At 40.8% G+C, this 20327-nt stretch overlaps 1 protein-coding gene across 1 annotated transcript in view; it reads left to right on the forward strand.

Moving 5' to 3' along the window:
- The first annotated feature begins 7987 nt into the window (after nucleotides 1-7987).
- Nucleotides 7988-20327, forward strand: part of SHCBP1 (SHC binding and spindle associated 1) — a 43905-nt gene continuing 31565 nt past the window's right edge. The window contains exons 1-4 of the mRNA XM_055412863.2: nucleotides 7988-8117; nucleotides 12555-12722; nucleotides 12890-13005; nucleotides 14554-14762. Of these exons, the coding sequence (XP_055268838.2) occupies nucleotides 8009-8117; nucleotides 12555-12722; nucleotides 12890-13005; nucleotides 14554-14762 (602 nt within the window). The 5' untranslated portion in view covers nucleotides 7988-8008. The remainder of the gene's footprint in view (nucleotides 8118-12554; nucleotides 12723-12889; nucleotides 13006-14553; nucleotides 14763-20327) is intronic.

Here is a 20327-nt window from a genome sequence, read left to right on the forward strand (position 1 = left end):
CCATGAAAGAATACTTGAGGAGATAATAATTGAAAACTTCCCTAAAATAGGGAAAGAAATAATCACCCAAGTCCAAGAAACCCAGAGAGTCCCCAACAGGATAAACCCAAGGCGAAATACTCCAAGACACATATTAATCAAATTAACAAAGATCAAACACAAAGAATAAATATTGAAAGCAGCAAGGGAAAAACAGCAAATAACACACAAGGGGATTCCCATAAGGATAACAGCTGATCTTTCAACAGAAACTCTTCAGGCCAGGAGGGAATGGCAAGACATACTTAAAGTGATGAAAGAAAATAACCTACAGCCCAGACTACTGTACCCAGCAAGGATCTCATTCAAATATGAAGGAGAAATCAAAAGCTTTACAGACAAGCAAAAGCTGAGAGAATTCAGCATCACCAAACCAGCTCTCCAACAAATGCTAAAGGATCTTTTCTAGACAGGAAACACAGAAAGGGTGTATAAACTCGAACCCAAGGCAATAAATAAAATGGCTACAGGATCGTACTTATCAATAATTACCTTAAACGTAAATGGGTTGAATGCCCCAACCAAAAGACAAAGGCTGGCTGAATGGATACAAAAACAAAACCCCCATATATGTTGTCTGCAAGAGACCCACCTCAAATCGAGGGACACATACAGACTGAAAGTGAAGGGCTGGAAAAAGATATTCCATGCAAATAGAGACCAAAAGAAAGCAGGAGTAGCAATACTCATATCAGATAAAATAGACTTTAAAACAAAGGCTGTGAAAAGAGACAAAGAAGGAAACTACATAATGATCAAAGGATCAATCCAAGATGAAGATATAAAAATTATAAATATTTATGCACCCAACATAGGAGCACCGCAATATGTAAGACAATTACTAACAAGTATGAAAGGGGAAATTAACAATAATGCAATAATAGTGGGAGATTTTAATACCCCACTTACATCTATGGATAGATCAACTAAACAGAAAATTAACGAGGAAACACAAACTTTAAATGATACAATAGACCAGTTAGACCTAACAGATATCTATAGGACATTTCACCCCAAAACAATGAATTTCACCTTTTTCTCAAGTGCACACAGAACTTTTTCCAGGATAGATCACATCCTGGGCCATAAATCTAGCCTTGGTAAATTCAAAAAAGTTGAAATCATTCCATGCATCTTTTCTGACCACAATGCAGTAAGATTAGATCTCAATTACGGGAGAAAAACTATTAAAAATGCCAACATATGGAGGCTGAACAACACGCTGCTGAACAACGAACAAATCATAGAAGAAATCAAAAGAGAAATCAAAATATGCATAGAAATGAATGAAAATGAAAACACAACAACCCAAAACCTCTGGGACACTGTAAAAGCAGTGCTAAGGGGGAAGTTCATAGCAATACAGGCACACCTCAAGAAACAAGAAAAAAGTCAACTAAATAACCTAACTCTACATCTAAAGCAACTAGAAAAGGAAGAAATGAAGAACCCCAGGGTCAGTAGAAGGAAAGAAATCGTAAAAATTAGGGCAGAGATAAATGCAAAAGAAACAAAAGAGACCATAGCAAAAATCAACAAAGCCAAAAGCTGGTTCTTTGAGAAGGTAAATAAAATTGACAAACCACTAGCCAGACTTATCAAGAAACAAAGGGAGAACCAAATCAATAAAATTAGAAATGAAAATGGAGAGATCACAACTGACAACACAGAAATACAAAGGATTATTAGAGAATACTATCAGCAATTATATGGAAATAAAATGAATAACCTGGAAGAAATGGACAAATTCCTAGAAAAGTACAACTTTCCAAAACTGAACCAGGAAGAAATAGAAAATCTGAACAGACCCATCACAAGCACGGAACTAGCGGCTGTAATCAAGAATCTTCCAGCAAACAAAAGCCCAGGTCCAGACGGCTTCACAGCTGAATTCTACCAAAAATTTAGAGAAGAGCTAACACCTATTCTACTCAAACTCTTCCAGAAAATTGCTGAGGAAGGGAAACTTCCAAACTCATTCTATGAGGCCACCATCACCCTAATCCCCAAACCTGGTAAAGACCCCACAAGAAAAGAAAACTACAGGCCAATATCACTGATGAACATAGATGCAAAAATCCTTAACAAAATTCTAGCAATCAGAATCCAACAACATATTAAGAAGATCATACATCATGACCAAGTGGGCTTTATCCCAGGAATGTAAGTATTCTTCAATATCCACAAATCAATCAACGTAATACACCACATTAACAAACTGAAAAATAAAAATCATATGATTATCTCAATAGATGTAGAGAAAGCCTTCGACAAAATTCAACATCCATTTATGATAAAAACCCTCCAGAAAGTGGGAATAGAAAGGACATACCTCAACATAATAAAAGCTATATATGACAAACCCACAGCAAACATTATCCTCAATGGTGAAAAACTGAAAGCATTTCCCCTAAAGTCAGGAACAAGACAAGGGTGCCCACTCTCACCACTACTATTCAACATAGTTCTGGAAGTTTTGGCTACAGCAATCAGAGCAGAAAAAGACATAAAAGGAATACAAATTGGAAAAGAAGAAGTAAAACTTTCACTGTTCGCTGATGACATGATCCTCTACACAGAAAACCCTAGAGACTCTACCAGAAAACTACTAGAGCTAATCAATGATTACAGTAACGTTGCAGGATATAAAATCAACACACAGAAATCCCTTGCATTCCTATACACTAATAATGAGAAAATAGAAAGAGAAATTAAGGAAACTATTCCATTCACTGCTGCAACGAAAAGAATTAAATACTTAGGAATATATCTACCTAAGGAAACAAAAGACTTGTACATAGAAAACTATAAAACACTACTGAAAGCAATCAAAGAGGACACTAATAGATGGAGAAATATACCATGTTCGTGGATTGGAAGAATAAATATTGTAAAAATGAGTATACTACCCAAAGTAATTTATACATTCAATGCAATCCCTATCAAGCTACCAATGATATTTTTCACAGAACTAGAACAAATAATCTCACAATTTATATGGAAATACAGAAAACCTCGAATAGCCAAAGCAATCTTGAGGAAGAAGAATGGAACTGGGGGAATTAACCTGCCAGACTTCAGGCTCTACTACAAAGCCACAGTCATCAAGACAGTATGGTACTGGCATAAAGACAGAAATATAGATCAGTGGAACAAAATAGAAAGCCCAGAGATAAATCCACGCACCTATGGACACCTCATCTTTGACAAAGGAGGCAAGAATATAAAATGGAGAAAAGACAGTCTCTTTAACAAGTGGTGCTGGGAAAACTGGTCAGCCACCTGTAAAAGAATGAAACTAGAACACTTCCTAACACCATACACAAAAATAAATTCAAAATGGATTAGAGAGCTAAATGTAAGACCAGAAACTATAAAAGTCCTAGAGGAGAACGTAGGCAAAACACTCTCCGACATAAATCACAGCAGGATCCTCCATGACCCACCCCCCAGAATATTGGAAATTAAAGCAAAAATAAACAAATGGGACCTAATTAAAATCAAAAGCTTCTGCACAGCAAAGGAAACTATAAGTAAGGTGAAAAGACAGCCTTCAGAATGGGAGAAAATAATAGCAAATGAAGCAACGGATAAAGGATTAATCTCCAAAATATATAAGCAGCTCCTGCAGCTCAATTCCAGAAAAATAAATGACCCAATCAAAACATGGGCCAAAGAACTAAACAGACATTTCTCCAAAGAAGACATAAAGATGGCTAACAAACACATGAAAAAATGCTCAACATCCCTCATAATCAGAGAGATGCAAATCAAAACCACAATGAGATACCATTTCACACCAGTCAGAATGGCTGCTATCCAAAAGTCTACATGCAATAAATGCTGGAGAGGATGTGGAGAGAAAGGAACCCTCTTACACTGTTGGTGGGAATGCAAACTAGTACAACCACTATGGAGAACAGTGTGGAGATTCCTCAAAAAACTGGAAATAGAACTGCCATATGATCCAGCAATCCCACTCCTGGGCATACACACCGAGGAAACCAGAATTGAAAGAGACACATGTACTCCAATGTTCATTGCAGCACTGTTTATAATAGCCAGGACATGGAAGCAACCTAGATGTCCATCTGCAGACGAATGGATAAGAAAGCTTTGGTACATATTCACAATGGAGTATTATTCAGCCATTAAAAAGAATACATTTGAATCAGTTCTAATGAGGTGGATGAAACTGGAGCCTATTATACAGAGTGAAGTAAGCCAGAAAGAAAAACACCAATACAGTATACTAACACATATATATGGAATTTAGAAAGATGCAAATGATAACCCTGTATACGAGACAGCAAAAGAGACACAGATGTATAGAACAGTCTTTGGGACTCTATGGGAGAGGGTGAGGGTGGGATGATTTGGGAGAATGGCATTGAAACACGTATGTTGTCATATGTGAAACGAATCACTAGTTCAGGGTCAAAGCATGTTATAGGATGCTCGAGGCTGGCATGCGGGGATGACCCAGAGGGAGGATAAAGGGAGGAGGGAGGTGGGAGGGGGGTTCAGGAGGGGGAACTTATGTAAACCCGGGGCAAATTCATGTCAATGTATGGCAAAACCAACCAATATAATATTGTAAAATAATTTGCCTCCAATAAAAAATAAATTAACTACCAAAAAAAATTAAAAATTTTTAAAAAAATGGTCCACATTAAAAAAACCTTAAAAAGTTTTTTTAAAGTTGCTAACAGTTTAAAATCAGGCATTTTCACATAAAATTCTGAATCTGTCTTCTCCATTCATCATTCTCTGTCACATCACTGAATTTTATTTTATTAGTAGTATCTTTCATAATTGAATTTTGCTTATAAACTGAATTTTTTTATTTGTTTGTTGTGTATCTCCACTAGGCTATGAACTCCATGCAGGCAGGACCTTGTCTGTCTTGTTTGCCCCTGCTTCCCTTGAGCCTAGAGCAGTGTCTGGCACACAATCTATACTCTCTATATTTATTATTTGTCAAGTGAATTAGCACATATGCTTTCCTGTGAGCTTGAAGTGAGTGCTAGAATCCACACATGGCCTTCTTCACTCATTTGAGTTACCTCCTGAGGAAGACAGACTCAGAATAGTGCCCTTGGGAGCCCTCTATGTTCAGGGAATCTGAGGCGGAGGAAGAGGAATGAAGGCAGGACCAAAAGAGTGAGGGCCCAGAGGCCACTGAGAGAAAGACTATGGAGTGGGGGTGCTGGACCATGCGTGCTCTGTGGGCGGAGGCTGATGGGAGCGAGGGACAGTGGGCCTCTGGGGGAAGCTACTGGCCATTAAGAAAGCAGGAGAGAAAATGCACTTCCCGGGGTGTTGCCAAAATCTTGGTTCCCTGTCTACTGATCCCAAATAGAAATATGAAGACAGAGTTTGGAGGATATCGGAAGGAGTAGCTTTATTATTTTTGCCAGGCAAAAGGGAAACACAGCAGGCTAGGGCCTCAAGAACTGTGCCCCTCTTCTCAGGAATAAGGAGAGGTTTATATCCTCTTGAAGTCTGTGCTTTTCTCTTTCTTTCTTTTATAAGGTTTCAAAATGGCCACAGCTGGCATCAGGCAACTCAACAACCAGGTCTGGTGACCCTGAAGTTATCCGCCTATGTTCTTCTTTTTGAAATGCTACAAGAGAGTGTAGGGGGACCTGAATGCCAGGTGTAAATATAATCTATATGGAGTCAGAGAGTAATTTTCTTTGTGAAGGACAAGTCCAGCTACAAGTGTATGTTGGTAGTAACAGCTAAAGACTAACCAAGATTGTTTAACTCTTGTAGGCCTGTTTGCCTGGTATGTGCCAAAAGCTGTTCATTCATTTCTATTTTGCTGCAACAGGAATGATTTGGTGTTATCCGGAAAGAAAGTGTAGAGGTAGTATCTCAAGACTTCAGTTGGGCTTTGGAAGTTTCTAGGAGAGGGCAGTAAGTTTTGTAGACAGAGTCTAAGGACCTAGCGCCGAGAAAGAGACTGAAGATATAAAAAAGACTGGGAATAGTGGGTGCCACCCCAGCTAAGGCAGATGGGCTGCAGATGGAGAGATTGGAAAAAAAGAATTAAAAAACCCTTTCATCAGGATAAGGGGGAGGGGGCAGGGAAAGCAAACTCCCAAGACATGTGTGCTCCTGAAAGGTCTCCATTTAGGGGAAGACTCTAAAAACCTTCCATATAATCCATGCAAGCACAGGTTGCACAGGAAATGTATCCAGTTTAATAAATGATTTGTCCTTTATGAAGTTTGCAGCAACACAGGTGTTTCACCTGACTCTGTGGCCACATGTTCATTTCCAAGATTTTTTCCAGAAGCAATATCTTGACAGCTGATGAAATATTCTATAATTAAACAAAGAGAGAACTATGTTGTCTCCAGCACAAACAGGGGTGGGTGAGTAGAAATCCCTCCATTTGTGGGGTTTGTGGCAATAGGGTTAAAAGGAAACTTATGAGAAAGATAACTTAGTCTTCAAGGCCTGATGCTAGTCTTGATTTTATTGTTTCATGTGTTTTCCCTTTATGGTGTTCAATAAATATTTGTTCATTGAACAAATAAATGGAAGGTCAGACTCTGTACATGAGAGTCAAAGAAATCTTATTTTCTGGAAAAGCTAGTTGAATAAGTGCAGGTTTTTACAGTCACCTCTTCTGGTTCCATTTCATTTCAGCTGTGAGGGATCTGAGAGACTTCAGCCCAAGGTTTTCCTTAAAGGCAGTAAGTGGAAATGTCTTCCCTGTGATAACACTGTCATGACCAGGCCCTTGTCCTTCTGTGGGTCTCACCCTTCCTGGTGTTCTGGTAACCTCTGTTGTTGCTAGCCATCTCAACTCTGAATTGTCATGGTCTGGCAGAGCCATTAAAGGGTGGATTCAGGAATTTGCTGCTGCTGCTGCTAAGTCACTTCAGTCATGTCCGACTCTGTGCGACCCCATAGACAGCAGCCCACCAGGCTCCCCCATCCCTGGGATTCTCCAGGCAAGAACACTGGAGTGGGTTGCCATTTCCTTCTCCAATGTGTGAAAGTGAAAAGTGAAAGTGAAGTCGCTCAGTCGTGTCCGACCCTTAGCGACCCCATGGACTACAGCCAACCAGGCTCCTCCATCCATGGGATTTTCTAGGCAATAGTACTGGAGTGGCTTGCCATTGCCTTCTCCGGTCAGGAATTTGACTGGTTTCTAATACTGGCTTTGTTGGGTTAAGCTGGGCACTGCTTATTTTCTTGATGACTCCACTTCCTCGTCTGTAAAATGGGAATAGTAAAATTTTTCTCCTCATAGGATAGTTTTTGAAGACTGAATAAGACGCTGTAGGTAAAATATGCAGAAAGGTGTCTTGCACACAGTACTCAATAAATGTTAGCTATTATCATTGGAGGGTATATCTGTTGTTGATTAATAAACGTGGGTAAAACATAGTTTTACATACTAAATATAATTTGATATTTTTTGAAAATATCCTCTATGTGTAGACAGTCAAAGAAAGAGGAGGGGAAAGAGAAAGGCAGAGAGCAACAGATTTTTGGTGGTGAAAGGTTTGGAACTATCTAGGTCAATATATTATTAGAATTGAAGATGCTCTTCTGAGAGGTGAAGTGCTAATAATGGAAGAAACCAGTCTAAATACTGTTTTTTGACTCTCAAGCCAGTGCCTTTTCCACTCTACCCCATTCCAGGCATGGCTTGTTAGATTTTTGGAAATTATCCCAAATTATATCCTATTTTAACTTTATCCAAGTTCACCCCAGTAAACAAAAAGAGCAAGATCTTGGACGAGAAGAGCAGTCCCCCGGGCCAGTAGGTAGCGCCCAGACCTTCCCCCTCCAGGGTGGGTGGAGGCTGAAGGGGGCGGGGTTCGTGCGGTTACCCGGGCGACGCCAGCCTTCCTTTAATTGGTCCGAGGGCCTCGGCCCACTATCCAATGAGAAGCGGCTGCGTCATCATATTACTGGGCAGGGAGGCCGCCCGCGGAAATTTGAAATGGCTGACGGGTTGCTGGAGGGTGGTGGGCTGGGGTCGGAAGCGATGGTGCCGGAGCCCGAGCTCCCTGGCTGGGCGGCCGAGGAGGAGCTGGAGCGCCTGGAGAAAGGTGAGCACCCGCCGTGCGGGGGGAGCCGCCGTCTGCGACAGACCGTGTCGGCAGCGCGGAGGGCGTTGGGACTCTCCGAGGGCGCCTGGGGCGCAGGCCTTCCGGACCTGGCTGGCCTGGGTGGTGGCTGTGACTGGGCGAGGCCCCGACCCACTCCCCGGACGTCTAATCGGGAGGTACCCAGGACACCTCTCCTCGTCCAATCTGGCCTCAGCTTCCTCGAGACTGGAGGGACTTGGGCCGGGCGGGTATTCCTACTCTTGCTGTCTGGGTGCCCCCGCCCCCCGGTTTTGTGTTTAGAGTGGACGCATATTTTTTATTTGCATCTCAAAGGAGATCACGTACCACTGTCCCCTTTCCCGAAAGAAAAGAAGCTTGGACGCCTGGCCTAGATAGCAGCATTGAGAGCAGGTGACCGTGGCCAAAGGTAGGGGAGCCAATTTGTGACACAGTATAAAAAAATAGAACTCAGGACTAATTCTCAGTCCTTTCTGTCTCTTCATGGAGACTCCGTTTTTTTTCCCCCTGATATTTTAAGGTGGTTCAGGCTTTTACTTTAACATTTTCAGTCGTATTGTGTAGTGGAAAGAGTCCTGGAGAAGTGAGAAAAGGTTAAGTGGGACTTAATTCCACTACTAACCCCTCTGTGATCTGGCAACAGTCAGGTGACTTCAGTTTTCTCTTCTGCAAAACAGGTGGTAGTGCTGCTGAGTGATGAAGATTAAGTGAAATAATGTGTGAAAAGTATTTCAAATTGGCTCTGAACACACATAACATAAAATTTACCATCTTAACCATTTTAGACATGTATTCAATCGCTGAGTTGGGAAGATAACCTGGAATAAGAAAAGGCAACCCACTCTTGTCTTCTTGCTTGAAAAATCACATAGACAGAGGAGCCTGGCAGGCTACAGACCATGGGGTGGCAGAGTTGGTTAGCCACTGAGTACCTAACCAGTTTTAAGTGTACAGTTAAGTGGTATTAAACACATTCACATTGTTGTGTAGCATCACCACCATCTGTTACTATGATTCTTTTCATCTTGTAAACTGAAACTCTATACCTGTTGAATAATAACTCCCCATTCGCCCCTCTCCCCAGCCCTTGGCAACTACCATTATACTTTCTGCCTTTATGGTTTTGACTACTTTAAGTACCTCATATCAGTGGAATTACACAGTCTTTCTGTGACTGACTGGCTTATTTCACTCAGCATAATGTTCATCCAGCATAATCATAAATTTCTCCCTTTTCTAAAACTAAATAGTTTTAGCTATGAACATGCATGTACAAATATCTCTTGGAGACCCTGCTTTAAATTGCTGGGTCATATGGTAATTCTCTTTTTAAATTTTTGAAGAATCACCATAAGTTTTCCATAGTGGCTATACCATTTTACATGCCTAGCAACAGTCCACAAGGGTTCCTATTTCTCCACATCTTTGACAACGCTTGTTTTCTTGGTAGCTTCTCATTGTTTTTTGGATAATAGTCACCTAATGGGTGTGAGATGAAGTATTATTTCTTTAAAAAACATATCTATGTTATGTGATGGACAGTGTGAAATAGTTATTCTCTTAATTGAAGTTGGCATACTATTTTCATCTTCTCGAGGTTTAGAGAGATTTTTCACACATTTGATAAGGTATTGATGTCCTCTGAAGCTCAGGTGCATTGGTGTCTATGAGCAGGAAACCTTAGAGTATACCTTGGTTATCTTGTTGCCAAGTCCAAACTCACTTCCTGCTCTCTGCACCACAGGCCAATAAATTGAGAGAGGAGTTGTTGGCACAAGGAATAGTGACTTTATTTGGAAAGCCAGCAGACCCGAGAGGATCATGGACTAGTGTCCCAAAGAACTATCTTGCCAAAGTTAGAATTCAACTTTACTTTATACTGAAAGGGGAGAGGGTGTGTCTGGTTATTGCACACTTCTTTGTTTCAGAAGCCTTTATTCTTGCAGCTGTTCAGGTAGGTCAAGTCATGATGTTTCTTTAAACCTTCAACAAAGCAAATGTTATTCTTTGTTCTGCAGCCTTTTATCTGTACATGAATGAGGAAAAATTGTTATACCTTTAAAGGTCAGAGCCTTGAGAATGGGCTATCCTGTCTATTTCAGGCTATAGGCAACATTCTTAACTTGTATCAAAAAGTAATAGAATAGAAAGATTAAAGTACAAGAAACAGATCCAGTATGGAGTCAGATGTGTTCTTCCCTGTTACAGTCTGTGGCGTCGCATAATTCTGGTGCCCTAAACTGGGCAAAGAAATAGAAGGAGGGAGAAATATAAGGGATGGGGGAAGAGAAAGAGACTCCTGCTAAAAGTCTCAGATAACCTTCCTGAAACCACTGGAAAGGACTTAGCTGATCTAAATGCTATCCTCAGCATGTTTATTTATTATAGTGGTCATTTTGTCTATTAAAAACATCATATTACACCGAATTAGATATGGCACTGGCTCAATCATGCCTTGTGAAACATAATTACATACAGCCCAAACCTAATTCTATTGGCATTTTCTAATCCTTTCCTTAGACATAGGCACTGAAATTAACGAGGAAGAACCTAGTAGCTTTGGTGAAGTAGGTGAAATTGAAGTCACTCAGTCATGTCCGACTATTTGCAACGGACCCCATGGACTGTAGCCTACTAGGCTCCTCCATCCATGGGATTTTCCAGGCAAGAATACTGGAGTGGGTTATGATTTCCTTCTCCAGGAGATCTTCCTGACCCAGGGATTGAACCTGGGTCTCCTGCATTGTGGGCAGACGCTTTACCGTCTGAGCTACCAGGGCAGTCCATTGGCAGGTCAGTATAAACCCCCTGCCATAAGCCCTATGAGGTCACCATGGAACCACAGAGCAGGGCTCCTCATTTGATTCTTGCAGGGCATGTCATTCATTCACACAAGCACACTGTAGAGTTAGTAAAGTATAGCAGAAAACATGGTCGCTAGGAGAACAAAGAACTAGAGCTCCAAGCATCGTTACCATGTCCTAAAGAATCCCCGACGGGCCCCCAAGATGAAAGGTTGCTGCTGAACCACAAAAGACGCCCAGATTCTTGGCCTCTGGAGGAGAAGAATTCAATCCCGGGCCAGTGACAAGGCTTCATCGCTCAGAGCTTTTGTGTATTAAAGTTTTATTAAAGTATAAAAGAGATAGATGTTATGCATTATTAAGAATGCATATCCATGTTTATTGAGTGGTATTGACAGGTAAATATTGTAGAAATTAAAAGGAAGTTTCAGTTTGTTTTGAGATGACATATCGGAAACCACCTCTACATTTAATACAGCTTTATGGAATTGTTTATTTAAAAAATGACTGTAAAATATTTCACCATTATGAGTTGCTTTGCTGTGTTGTTCAGTCGCTCAGTTGTGTCTGACTCTTTACAACCTCATGGACTGCAGCACACCTGGCTTTCCTGTCCTTCACCATCTCCCCGAGCTTGCTCAAACTCATGTCCATTGAGCTGGTGATGCCATCCAACCACCTCATCCTCCATCATCCCCTTCTCCTGCCTTCAATCTTCCCCAGCATCAGGGTGTTTTCCAGTGAGTCGGCTCTTCCCATCACATGGCCAGTATTGGAGCTTCACCTTCACCATCAGTCCTTCAATGAATATTCAGGGTTGATTTCCTTTAGAATCGGCTAGTTTGGTCTCTTGCTGTCCAAGGGACTCTCAAGAGTCTTCTCAAGCGCCACAGTTCAAAGACATCAATTCTTCTGTGCTCAGCCTTTTTTCTTGTCCAGCTCTCACATCCATACATGACTACTGAAAAAACCATTTGATTACATGGATCTTTCATGCGACGAGTTGATTCACTGGAAAAGACTCTGATGCTGGGAAAGGTTGGGGGCGGGAGGAGAAGGGGACGACAGAGAATGAGATGGCTGGATGGCATCACCGACTCTATGGACATGAGTTTGGGTGAACTCCGGGAGTTGGTGATGGACAGAGAGGCCTGGCGTTCTGTGATTCATGGGATCGCAGAGAGTCAGACACGACTGAGCGACTGAACTGAACTGAATGTATCTGCTTTTTAATACACTGCCTAGGTTTGTCATTGTTTTTCTTCCACTCTAGCTCTAGTAATAATCATTGCTATATCTTCTGAAGGAGAACTTGGGTGATTTCCACTGAATTAAAAAACAACCCTCTTTCTTTGCCTCACAGAACAGCAACAAAAACCTAACTCAGGGAAGATTTTAAGTTCTTACTGTTTTGAAGTAAAACTTGAGTTTTGAGATATTTTTAAATTTAGAAAAAAAATTTTTTTTGATAGTGATAGAGGTAAGTAAAGCATTATATCCAAATCCTTGTTTATATTTTATTTGAAATTTCTAAGCAAATATATGAAAAATAGAAGCAGTTTGTAAGCATTCGAAGTGTCTGGGATAGTTGAGCCTGTTTTTGTTGTTCTCCTAGGTTTGTTTGAAAATGAAGATTCCTGCAGTGATTGCAGTGATCATGTTAAACCAGGTAGTAGTTTACAGAGTTTTGTGCCAGAAGGAAAAGCTCATTTCCCAGAAATGTTCCAGACAAGTCAACTTTTGTTCTATGAGCGATTCAGAGCTTATCAAGATTACATTTTAGGTGAGTAGGTCCTTTTTTTTGCTTCTTTTCTCTTTTAATTTACAGGTAGATTGTCTCAGTTCCTCAGACTGCCACTGTTGGTTCTGAATAAGTAGACTTACAAGGATTTATTAACTTCTCTCTGCTTTATGCTGTCTCAGTTCTTATTGTGTTTAATTTGTTTGTAGCTGACTGCAAGGCCTCTGAGGTAAAAGAATTCACAGCTGAGTTCTTAGAGAAGGTCCTGGAACCATCTGGATGGCGGGCAGTCTGGCACACTAATGTGTTTGAGGTGCTAGTTGAGGTAAAGTTAATTCTGTTAAGACATTTATCTCTACCTGAAAACACTTTCCCTCAGACTGTTATAACCAAAGTGCTTATTTTTAATTAAGATTAATGAGCTGATTGAAAATGGCGTGTTTTTCACATCTAATTGCTGTGGTGTAAGAAGTGTTCTGCAAATTTTAAAGGCAACTGAAGAGGGAATTGGGGTAGTTTAAGTTTCACTGTCCTTTAAAAAAGGGAAATGGACTAGAAGCCTACGAAGTGGGGGAGGTATTTGAGACCATTTAAAAACTAAGATGCCTAATTATAAAGTCAGTGGGGTTTGAATTAATTTTTTATCTTCTTAGTTATAGCCCATTAAAGTAGCTCAAACCAAGTAGGCATTTTAAAACCAGCCTATTTTTTGCCTAACAGATTTGTAGGTATGTAGGTAACCTGTTGATATTATGTTCCACTGCAGAAAGTAAAAATGATCTTATTTTTCAACTGGCTGGGTCTTTTACATTAAATTTGCACTCTAATTACAGCTGTGAATTTTTCTCAGTGTTTGTTAACTGAACCACAAAAGAACCCCGTTAAACTAAAATGGTAAACCAGGGAGTGTGAGTACAACTTGTACCTATAGCCCCTTTAGAAAATGACATCAGGTACTTCCCTGGTGGTCTAGTGGCTAAGACTCCATGCTTCCAATGCAGGGGGCCTGGTCGATCCCTGGTCAAGGAACTAGATCCCATATGCCACAACTAAGAGTTCACATGCTTCAACAAAAATTGCAGCCAAATAAATGTTTAAAAAAAAAAATGACATCACATACTACAGTGACTATATATGAGGTAGTGGTTTGCTAGCAGCTGCTCCTCATGCATTTTTAACTTTTGGATTATGCTAATAACTTTGGTTGCAGTTCAGGCCATTAAATTGGTTATGATAGTAACGCCCTCCCTTCAACATACCTCAGTTCTCTAAAAGCAGCCCAAATCATTCTTTTAAAAGAGAAATGTGCCATTCCCCTGCATTCCTCTAATGCATTGCATATACTAGAGGTCTGGTTTTGGCTTATGGCCTCTCATTGTTAGATAACATGTAAAAGCCAAGTTCCTTCAGTGCCCTTCCTGACCTGATCCTGCCTCTTTTGTCACCTCCTGCTGCCCCTACCTCATTTCCTTCCTTTTGTTCCAGCCAGAAAAACTGCTTCTCTGCTCTTCCAGCTGCCAATCTCATCTCTGCCTCAGGGCCTTTTCATCTTTCCTGCTCTTTAAACAGCTGCTTCCTTTTCATCCCAGCTCAAAAGTGACTTCCCCAACCCTCCCAGTAAAACCAGACCACCACCCCTGCTACTTATTCTTTATCACAGATTTGTTGCCAGCTTATTTGTTTATTTGTCACTTCGATTACAATGTCAGCTCCATGTGGGTACAAAGCCAGGTCTGTCCTGTTTGTCCTTATGTTATGGAAGAAGGCTCCCCACTCCCATTTCATGCTTTAAAAAAGAAATCAAGCTGTAAGTAGTGTTTTAGATGTATCTTAATTTTGATTTGCGTATGTTAAGTCACATTTTAAATTTCAGGTCACAGACGTAGACTTCGCAGCTTTGAAGGCAGTGGTGAGGCTTGCTGATCCGTACCTCTGTGAATCACAAGTGAGCACTTTTACTTTGGAGTGTATGAAAGAGCTCCTTGATCTGAAGGAATACCGGTTGCCCCTGCAGGAGCTGTGGGTGGTGTTTGATGATTCTGGATTATTTGACCAGACAGCACTTGCAATTGAGCATGTCAGGTAGGAATAGAGGTTGATAAAAGTAACCTTGTGGCCAAAAACTGGATGAAATTCTGTAATTCTGGTCTGTATGATACCTAGATTTAAAGCTCAAACTGTAAACCTGGTCACTGTAATATTTTAAAATATTCACAGATAGAGGGATCTTTTTTAAATTAAAAAATGATTTCAATGTTTAAAATTTTTATTTTGAGATAATTTCAGACTTACAGAAAAGTTGAGAAAAATAGTACTAGGGACTCCTGCATAGCCTTTTCTCGGTGTCCCCAAATGTTAACAAAAGACGGGATTCTTAATTTGGTTTGTATATGTTTAGAAACTGCCTTAAAAATTCTGGATGCTAAGGCTATAGTTGATACACTTAAATATAAGGAAAGGAAAGAAGATGATATACCATTACCTATGCACTGGTAAGACTAACATACAATGTTTTCAAGGATGTGTCTGGCCAAAAAAGATGTTTTTCTCAGCCCACTTCTGGGATTCTTAGGGGGGATGTGCATGCCTTTCAACCTTTTTTGGCTGAGTTGGTTTCACCTTGTACAGATGCATACCTTATCCCTTAAATGAGAAGGAAAACTCATACCTCATGTTTTCTTTAGTTTCAGATAACTTTTTTGTCAGATAGTTCCTGATACAGATAGTTCTTTTGAATCATCTTTTTATAAGTATATTTACTAAGGAGGGCTTATTTTTGGCTATTTGAAAATGGACTTATATTCCTCCATAAACTGGAAGACTGGATAATATAAAGGTCATGTTAATAATGCTGCTTGGTGTTTTGTAGGTCAAAAAGTAATTTCCAGTTTCTATGCCATTCATGAGTTAACCTGGTTTTGTTGAACTTAATTTGATACTCTACAAAGAAGCAGAGTGTCTTGCACCTTATCTCTTTGACATTTCATGGAAGATTTCTAATTGTATTCAAGGACATTTAACCATAGGTATTCAATATTAGGCCAAACAGTATAAATCTAAAGAACTGGCTTATGTCCAGAACCAAAATAACTCCCTTATGTTTCTCTCACTTAAAAAAGCTGTCAACTGAGGCATTTGAAAGTAAAGGGATAATTGATGCGTTTAGGAAATTAGAAATCAGGGATTTAATCTCTTATGGGTATAGAAGTTGGTAGAAAGACAAGTATCTGGAATTAGTATTATTTGAAGGAGAACCTGGCTAAATTACTCTTCATTTTGAGGGCTGATTCTGATCACTGTCAAGAAAAGGTCAGATTATGAGGGTTTTCATTTGTCCATTTTATTCAGTAAGTATTTCAGTGCTGCGTCTTGAGTTGAGGATGAGATTTGAGTGGTGCACAAAACAGACACAATCACCATCACCAGGGAGTTGGCAGTCTAAATGTGGGAGATGAACCTTGATGAAATAATCACATAAAGATATGTGTGTGATTGGAAACTGCAGTGAGTGCTGTGAGGGGTTACAGAGTGTTCTAAGACTAGCTCAGGTTTCTGTAATATGGTTGTTTCCTGAGAAAATGGTATTGGAACTTGGGTCTGAAGGGTTGGCTAGGTGAAAGTTGTTGCGGCAGGGTGGAGGAAGAAACATGTTGGGAAGCTCTGAATTTAAGGAGCCGAAAGGCCAGGCTGGTTGGAACGTAGACAGTGATAGATGAGACTTAGGAAACCGGCTTCGAGGTTATCAGGGGTCAGAAGACGCAGGGGTTTGTTAGCCAATGAATCATTTTTGTCTTCAAGTGCAGTGGGAAACCCATGAAGGGTTTTCAATCAAGGAAGAATATGATCAGCTTTTTATTTAAAAGTTTCGTTCTGGCTGCTGTGTAGAAAGTAAATGGAGGGGGAAGAGGTGGAGAGACCAGTTAAGAGACAGTGGACTAGAGTGGAGATACAGCAGATACAGATTAGGCTTACTGAGAAAGTAGCATGGCTAAGACTTGATGGTGGAATGGATATGGGAGAAGGCAAGGATGACTCCTAGGTTTCTGTCTTGAGATGATAAACACTGGTGGAAGTGCAGATGTGAATGAAAGGTGATTGCCCAGTTCTGAACTGGTGAGGATGATATTTTGAGCTGGGTCATGAAGTGTAAATATAAGCTCGTGTGTTAGTCGCTCAGTTATGTCCGAGTCTTTGCAGCCCCATGGACTGTAGCTTGCCAGGCTCCTCTGCCCATAGAATTCTCCAGGCAAGAATACTGGAGTGTGTTGCCTTTCCATTCTCCAGGAAATCTTCCTGACCCAGGGGTTGAAACCAGGTCTCCTGCCTTGAAGGCAGATTCTTTTACCATCTGAGCCACCAGGGAAGCCCAAATATAAGCTCACCAGGTGGAAAAGGTGGAAGGCAGCCTGACCAGCATGTCACAGCGTGTTTGAAAGAGCTTGTGAAATTGGAAGTTTGCATATAGGGGCTCCAAGGCAAGACAGGTGCTCTAGAAGTGAATTGTAAGTCCATCTAATATCACCAATCTCAGGAATTTGGACATTGTTTTGAGGACAAGGAGCCAGCAGAGTTTTTTGGTTGAGTAAAAACTGCAGATGCTGATTGCAGCCATGAAATTAAAAGACGCTTACTCCTTGGAAGGAAAGTTATGACCAACCTTGACAATATATTAAAAACCAGAGACATTACTTTGCCAACAAAGGTCCGTCTAGTCAAGGCTATGGTTTTTCCCGTGGTCATGTATGGATGTGAGAGTTGGACCGTGAAGAAAGCTGATCGCCGAAGAATTGATGCTTTTGAACTGTGGTGCTGGAGAAGACTCTTGAGAGTCCCTTGGACTGCAAGGAGATCCAACCAGTCCATTCTAAGGGAGATCAATCCTGGGTGTTCATTGGAGGGACTGATGCTAAAGCTGAAACTGCAGTACTTTGGCCACCTCATGTGACGAGTTGACTCACTGGAAAAGACTCTGATGCTGGGAAAGGTTGGGGGCGGGAGGAGAAGGGGACGACCGAGAATGAGATGGCTGGATGGCATCACCAACTCTGTTGACCTGAGTTTGAGTGAACTCCGGGAGTTGGTGATGGACAGGGAGGCCTGGCGTGCTGTGATTCATGGGGTCGTGGAGAGTCGGACGCGACTGAGCGACTGAACTGAACTGAAAGGCATGCTCAGGTTTCCCAGCTGGTGCTTGTGGTAAAGAACCCACTAGCCAATGCAGGAGACATAATAGATGTGAATTCAATTTCTGGGTCGGGGAGATCTCCTGGAGGAGGGCATGGCAACCCACTCCAGTATTCTTGCCCAGAGAATCCCATGGACAGAGGAACCTTGGAAGGCTACAGTCCATAGGGTCACAAAGAGTCCGACACAACTGAAGTGACTTAACATGCATGCACACAAAGGCATGCTCAGGTTTGTTTTATTCTGTTTTTTTGTGATTAAGAGATGGACTCTGGAGGGTGAAGAGACTAGCAGTCCAATCTATAAGAATTAAAAGATGGCTTCATTTTTTTTTTAATTTTATTTTCTAATTTAAAGATAATTGCTTTATAGAACTTTGTTGTTTTCTGTCAAACATTAACATGAATCCAAAGATGGCTTCATTTTCACTGCTCCCTCCTTTTCAACTTTTTGACAACTGTACTTTCCAACCTCCTTTTCAACTGTACTTAATGGCTTTCCACTCACACCTCTACTTCTACAGTATTGAAATTGTGCTTAAGGTCACCTATATTCTCATGTCTAGTCATCAGTCCTCTGATCTCATCTTGCCTTGACCTTTTGGTCACATTCTAATTATTTGATCATTCTCCTTAATATCCTCTCCTCCCAGCTTCTGGGACACCGCCTTTTGATGGTGTGTCACGGGCTTGGTTTTTTTAGTAATCTTGGCCTGGCCGGTTCTTCCTCTCATACTCAAAATTCAGAATGTAATTTCCCAGGGCTTAGGGCTAGGCTCTCTACTCTTATCTCTCTCTAATCAGCTTTGGAAACACATTAGAATCTCCTGGGACTTTTCTTTATAGGAGTATTCCAGCTGGTACATGAAGAAAGAATGATGAAAGTATCTGTATTTGCAACTCATAATAAAATAGAGATGGCCAGGTATCATGTGCTTTGCGATAAAAGTACATTATATCCCTTGAAGCATTCTTGCCAAAAAGTCTTTGCTAAAGATGATCAAGTCTCTAGTTCTTACTATCAGTTTACTAGAAATAAAGGCAACAGAACATGTTAAATGACCCCATGGGGATGCAATCAGTAAAATTCAGTGTGGGAAACTAGTAAATAAATTGCAAGGTGAAAAAGAAGGATGGATAATCTATAGAGTAAAAGTGATTTAATTAAATTTAATGGCTGACCTTTGTTTGGATCTTGATTTGAATTCAGTTCAGTTCAGTCGCTCAGTTGTGTCCAACTCTTTGCGACCCCATGAATCACAGCACGCCAGGCCTCCCTGTCCATCACCAACTCCCAGAGTTCACTCAGACTCATGTCCATAGAGTCGGTGATGCCATCCAGCCATCTCATTCTCTGTCATCCCCTTCTCCTCCCGCCCCCAATCCCTCCCAGCATCAGAGTCTTTTTCCAGTGAGTCAACTCGTCGCATGAGGTGGCCAAAGTATTGCAGTTTCAGCTTTAGCATCAGTCCTTCCAATGAATACCCAGGATTGATCTCCTTTAGAATGGACTGGTTGGATCTCCTTGCAGTCCAAGGGACTCTCAAGAGTCTTCTCCAGCACCACAGTTCAAAAACATCCATTCTTCGGCGATCAGCCTTCTTCACAGTCCAACTCTCACATCCATACATGACCACTGGAAAAACCATAGCCTTGACTAGATGGACCTTTGTTGGCAAAGTAATGTCTCTGCTTTTTAACATGCTATCTAGGTTGGTCATAACTTTCCTTCCAAGGAGTAAGCGTCTTTTAATTTCATGGCTGCAATCAGCATCTGCAGTGATTTTGGAGCCCAAAAAAATAAAGTCTGACACTGTTTCCCCATCTATTTCCCATGAAGTGATGGGACTAGATGCCATGATCTTAGTTTTCTGAATGTTGAGCTTCAAGCCAACCTTTTCACGCTCCTCTTTAACTTTCATCAAGAGGCTTTTGAGTTCCTCTTCACTTTCTGCCATAAGGGTGGTGTCATCTGCATATCTGAGGTTATTGATTTGAATTAGCCAAATGTAATAAAACAACAGCAGCAGCAATGAAAGAAAGAGATAATTAGGGAAAACGAAACACTGGGGATACTTGGTTATTAAGTAATTAAAACTTTTTTGTATAAGGATTTATCTCAGAGGCACAAAGTAAACACTTATGAGAGACATGTCAGAAATTTGCCTTAAAATACTCCAGTGTCAGTATGGTGGGGGTAGGAGAGCAGAGATGTAAGTGGGTAGAGTAGAGGTAAAATAAGGTTGCCATGAGTTGGTATTGTCAAAGCTGGATCATGGATACATGGTATTCATGATACTTTTTGTTCTTGTAAAGGTTTGAAATTTTCGATGATAAAAAATTTGTTAAATTACTTTGGGGAATTTTTTTAAAATGTGGATCCTGTACACTCTCTCTCCTGTCTCCCACCCAAGAGATTATGATTTATTGATCTGGGATAGGGTTGCAAATCAATTTTTAAAGG

The sequence above is a fragment of the Moschus berezovskii genome, chromosome 22 (assembly GCF_049115385.1).
Source record: "Moschus berezovskii isolate FMDL1 chromosome 22, NW_MosBer_1.0, whole genome shotgun sequence".
NCBI classification, from domain to species: Eukaryota; Metazoa; Chordata; class Mammalia; order Artiodactyla; family Moschidae; genus Moschus; species Moschus berezovskii.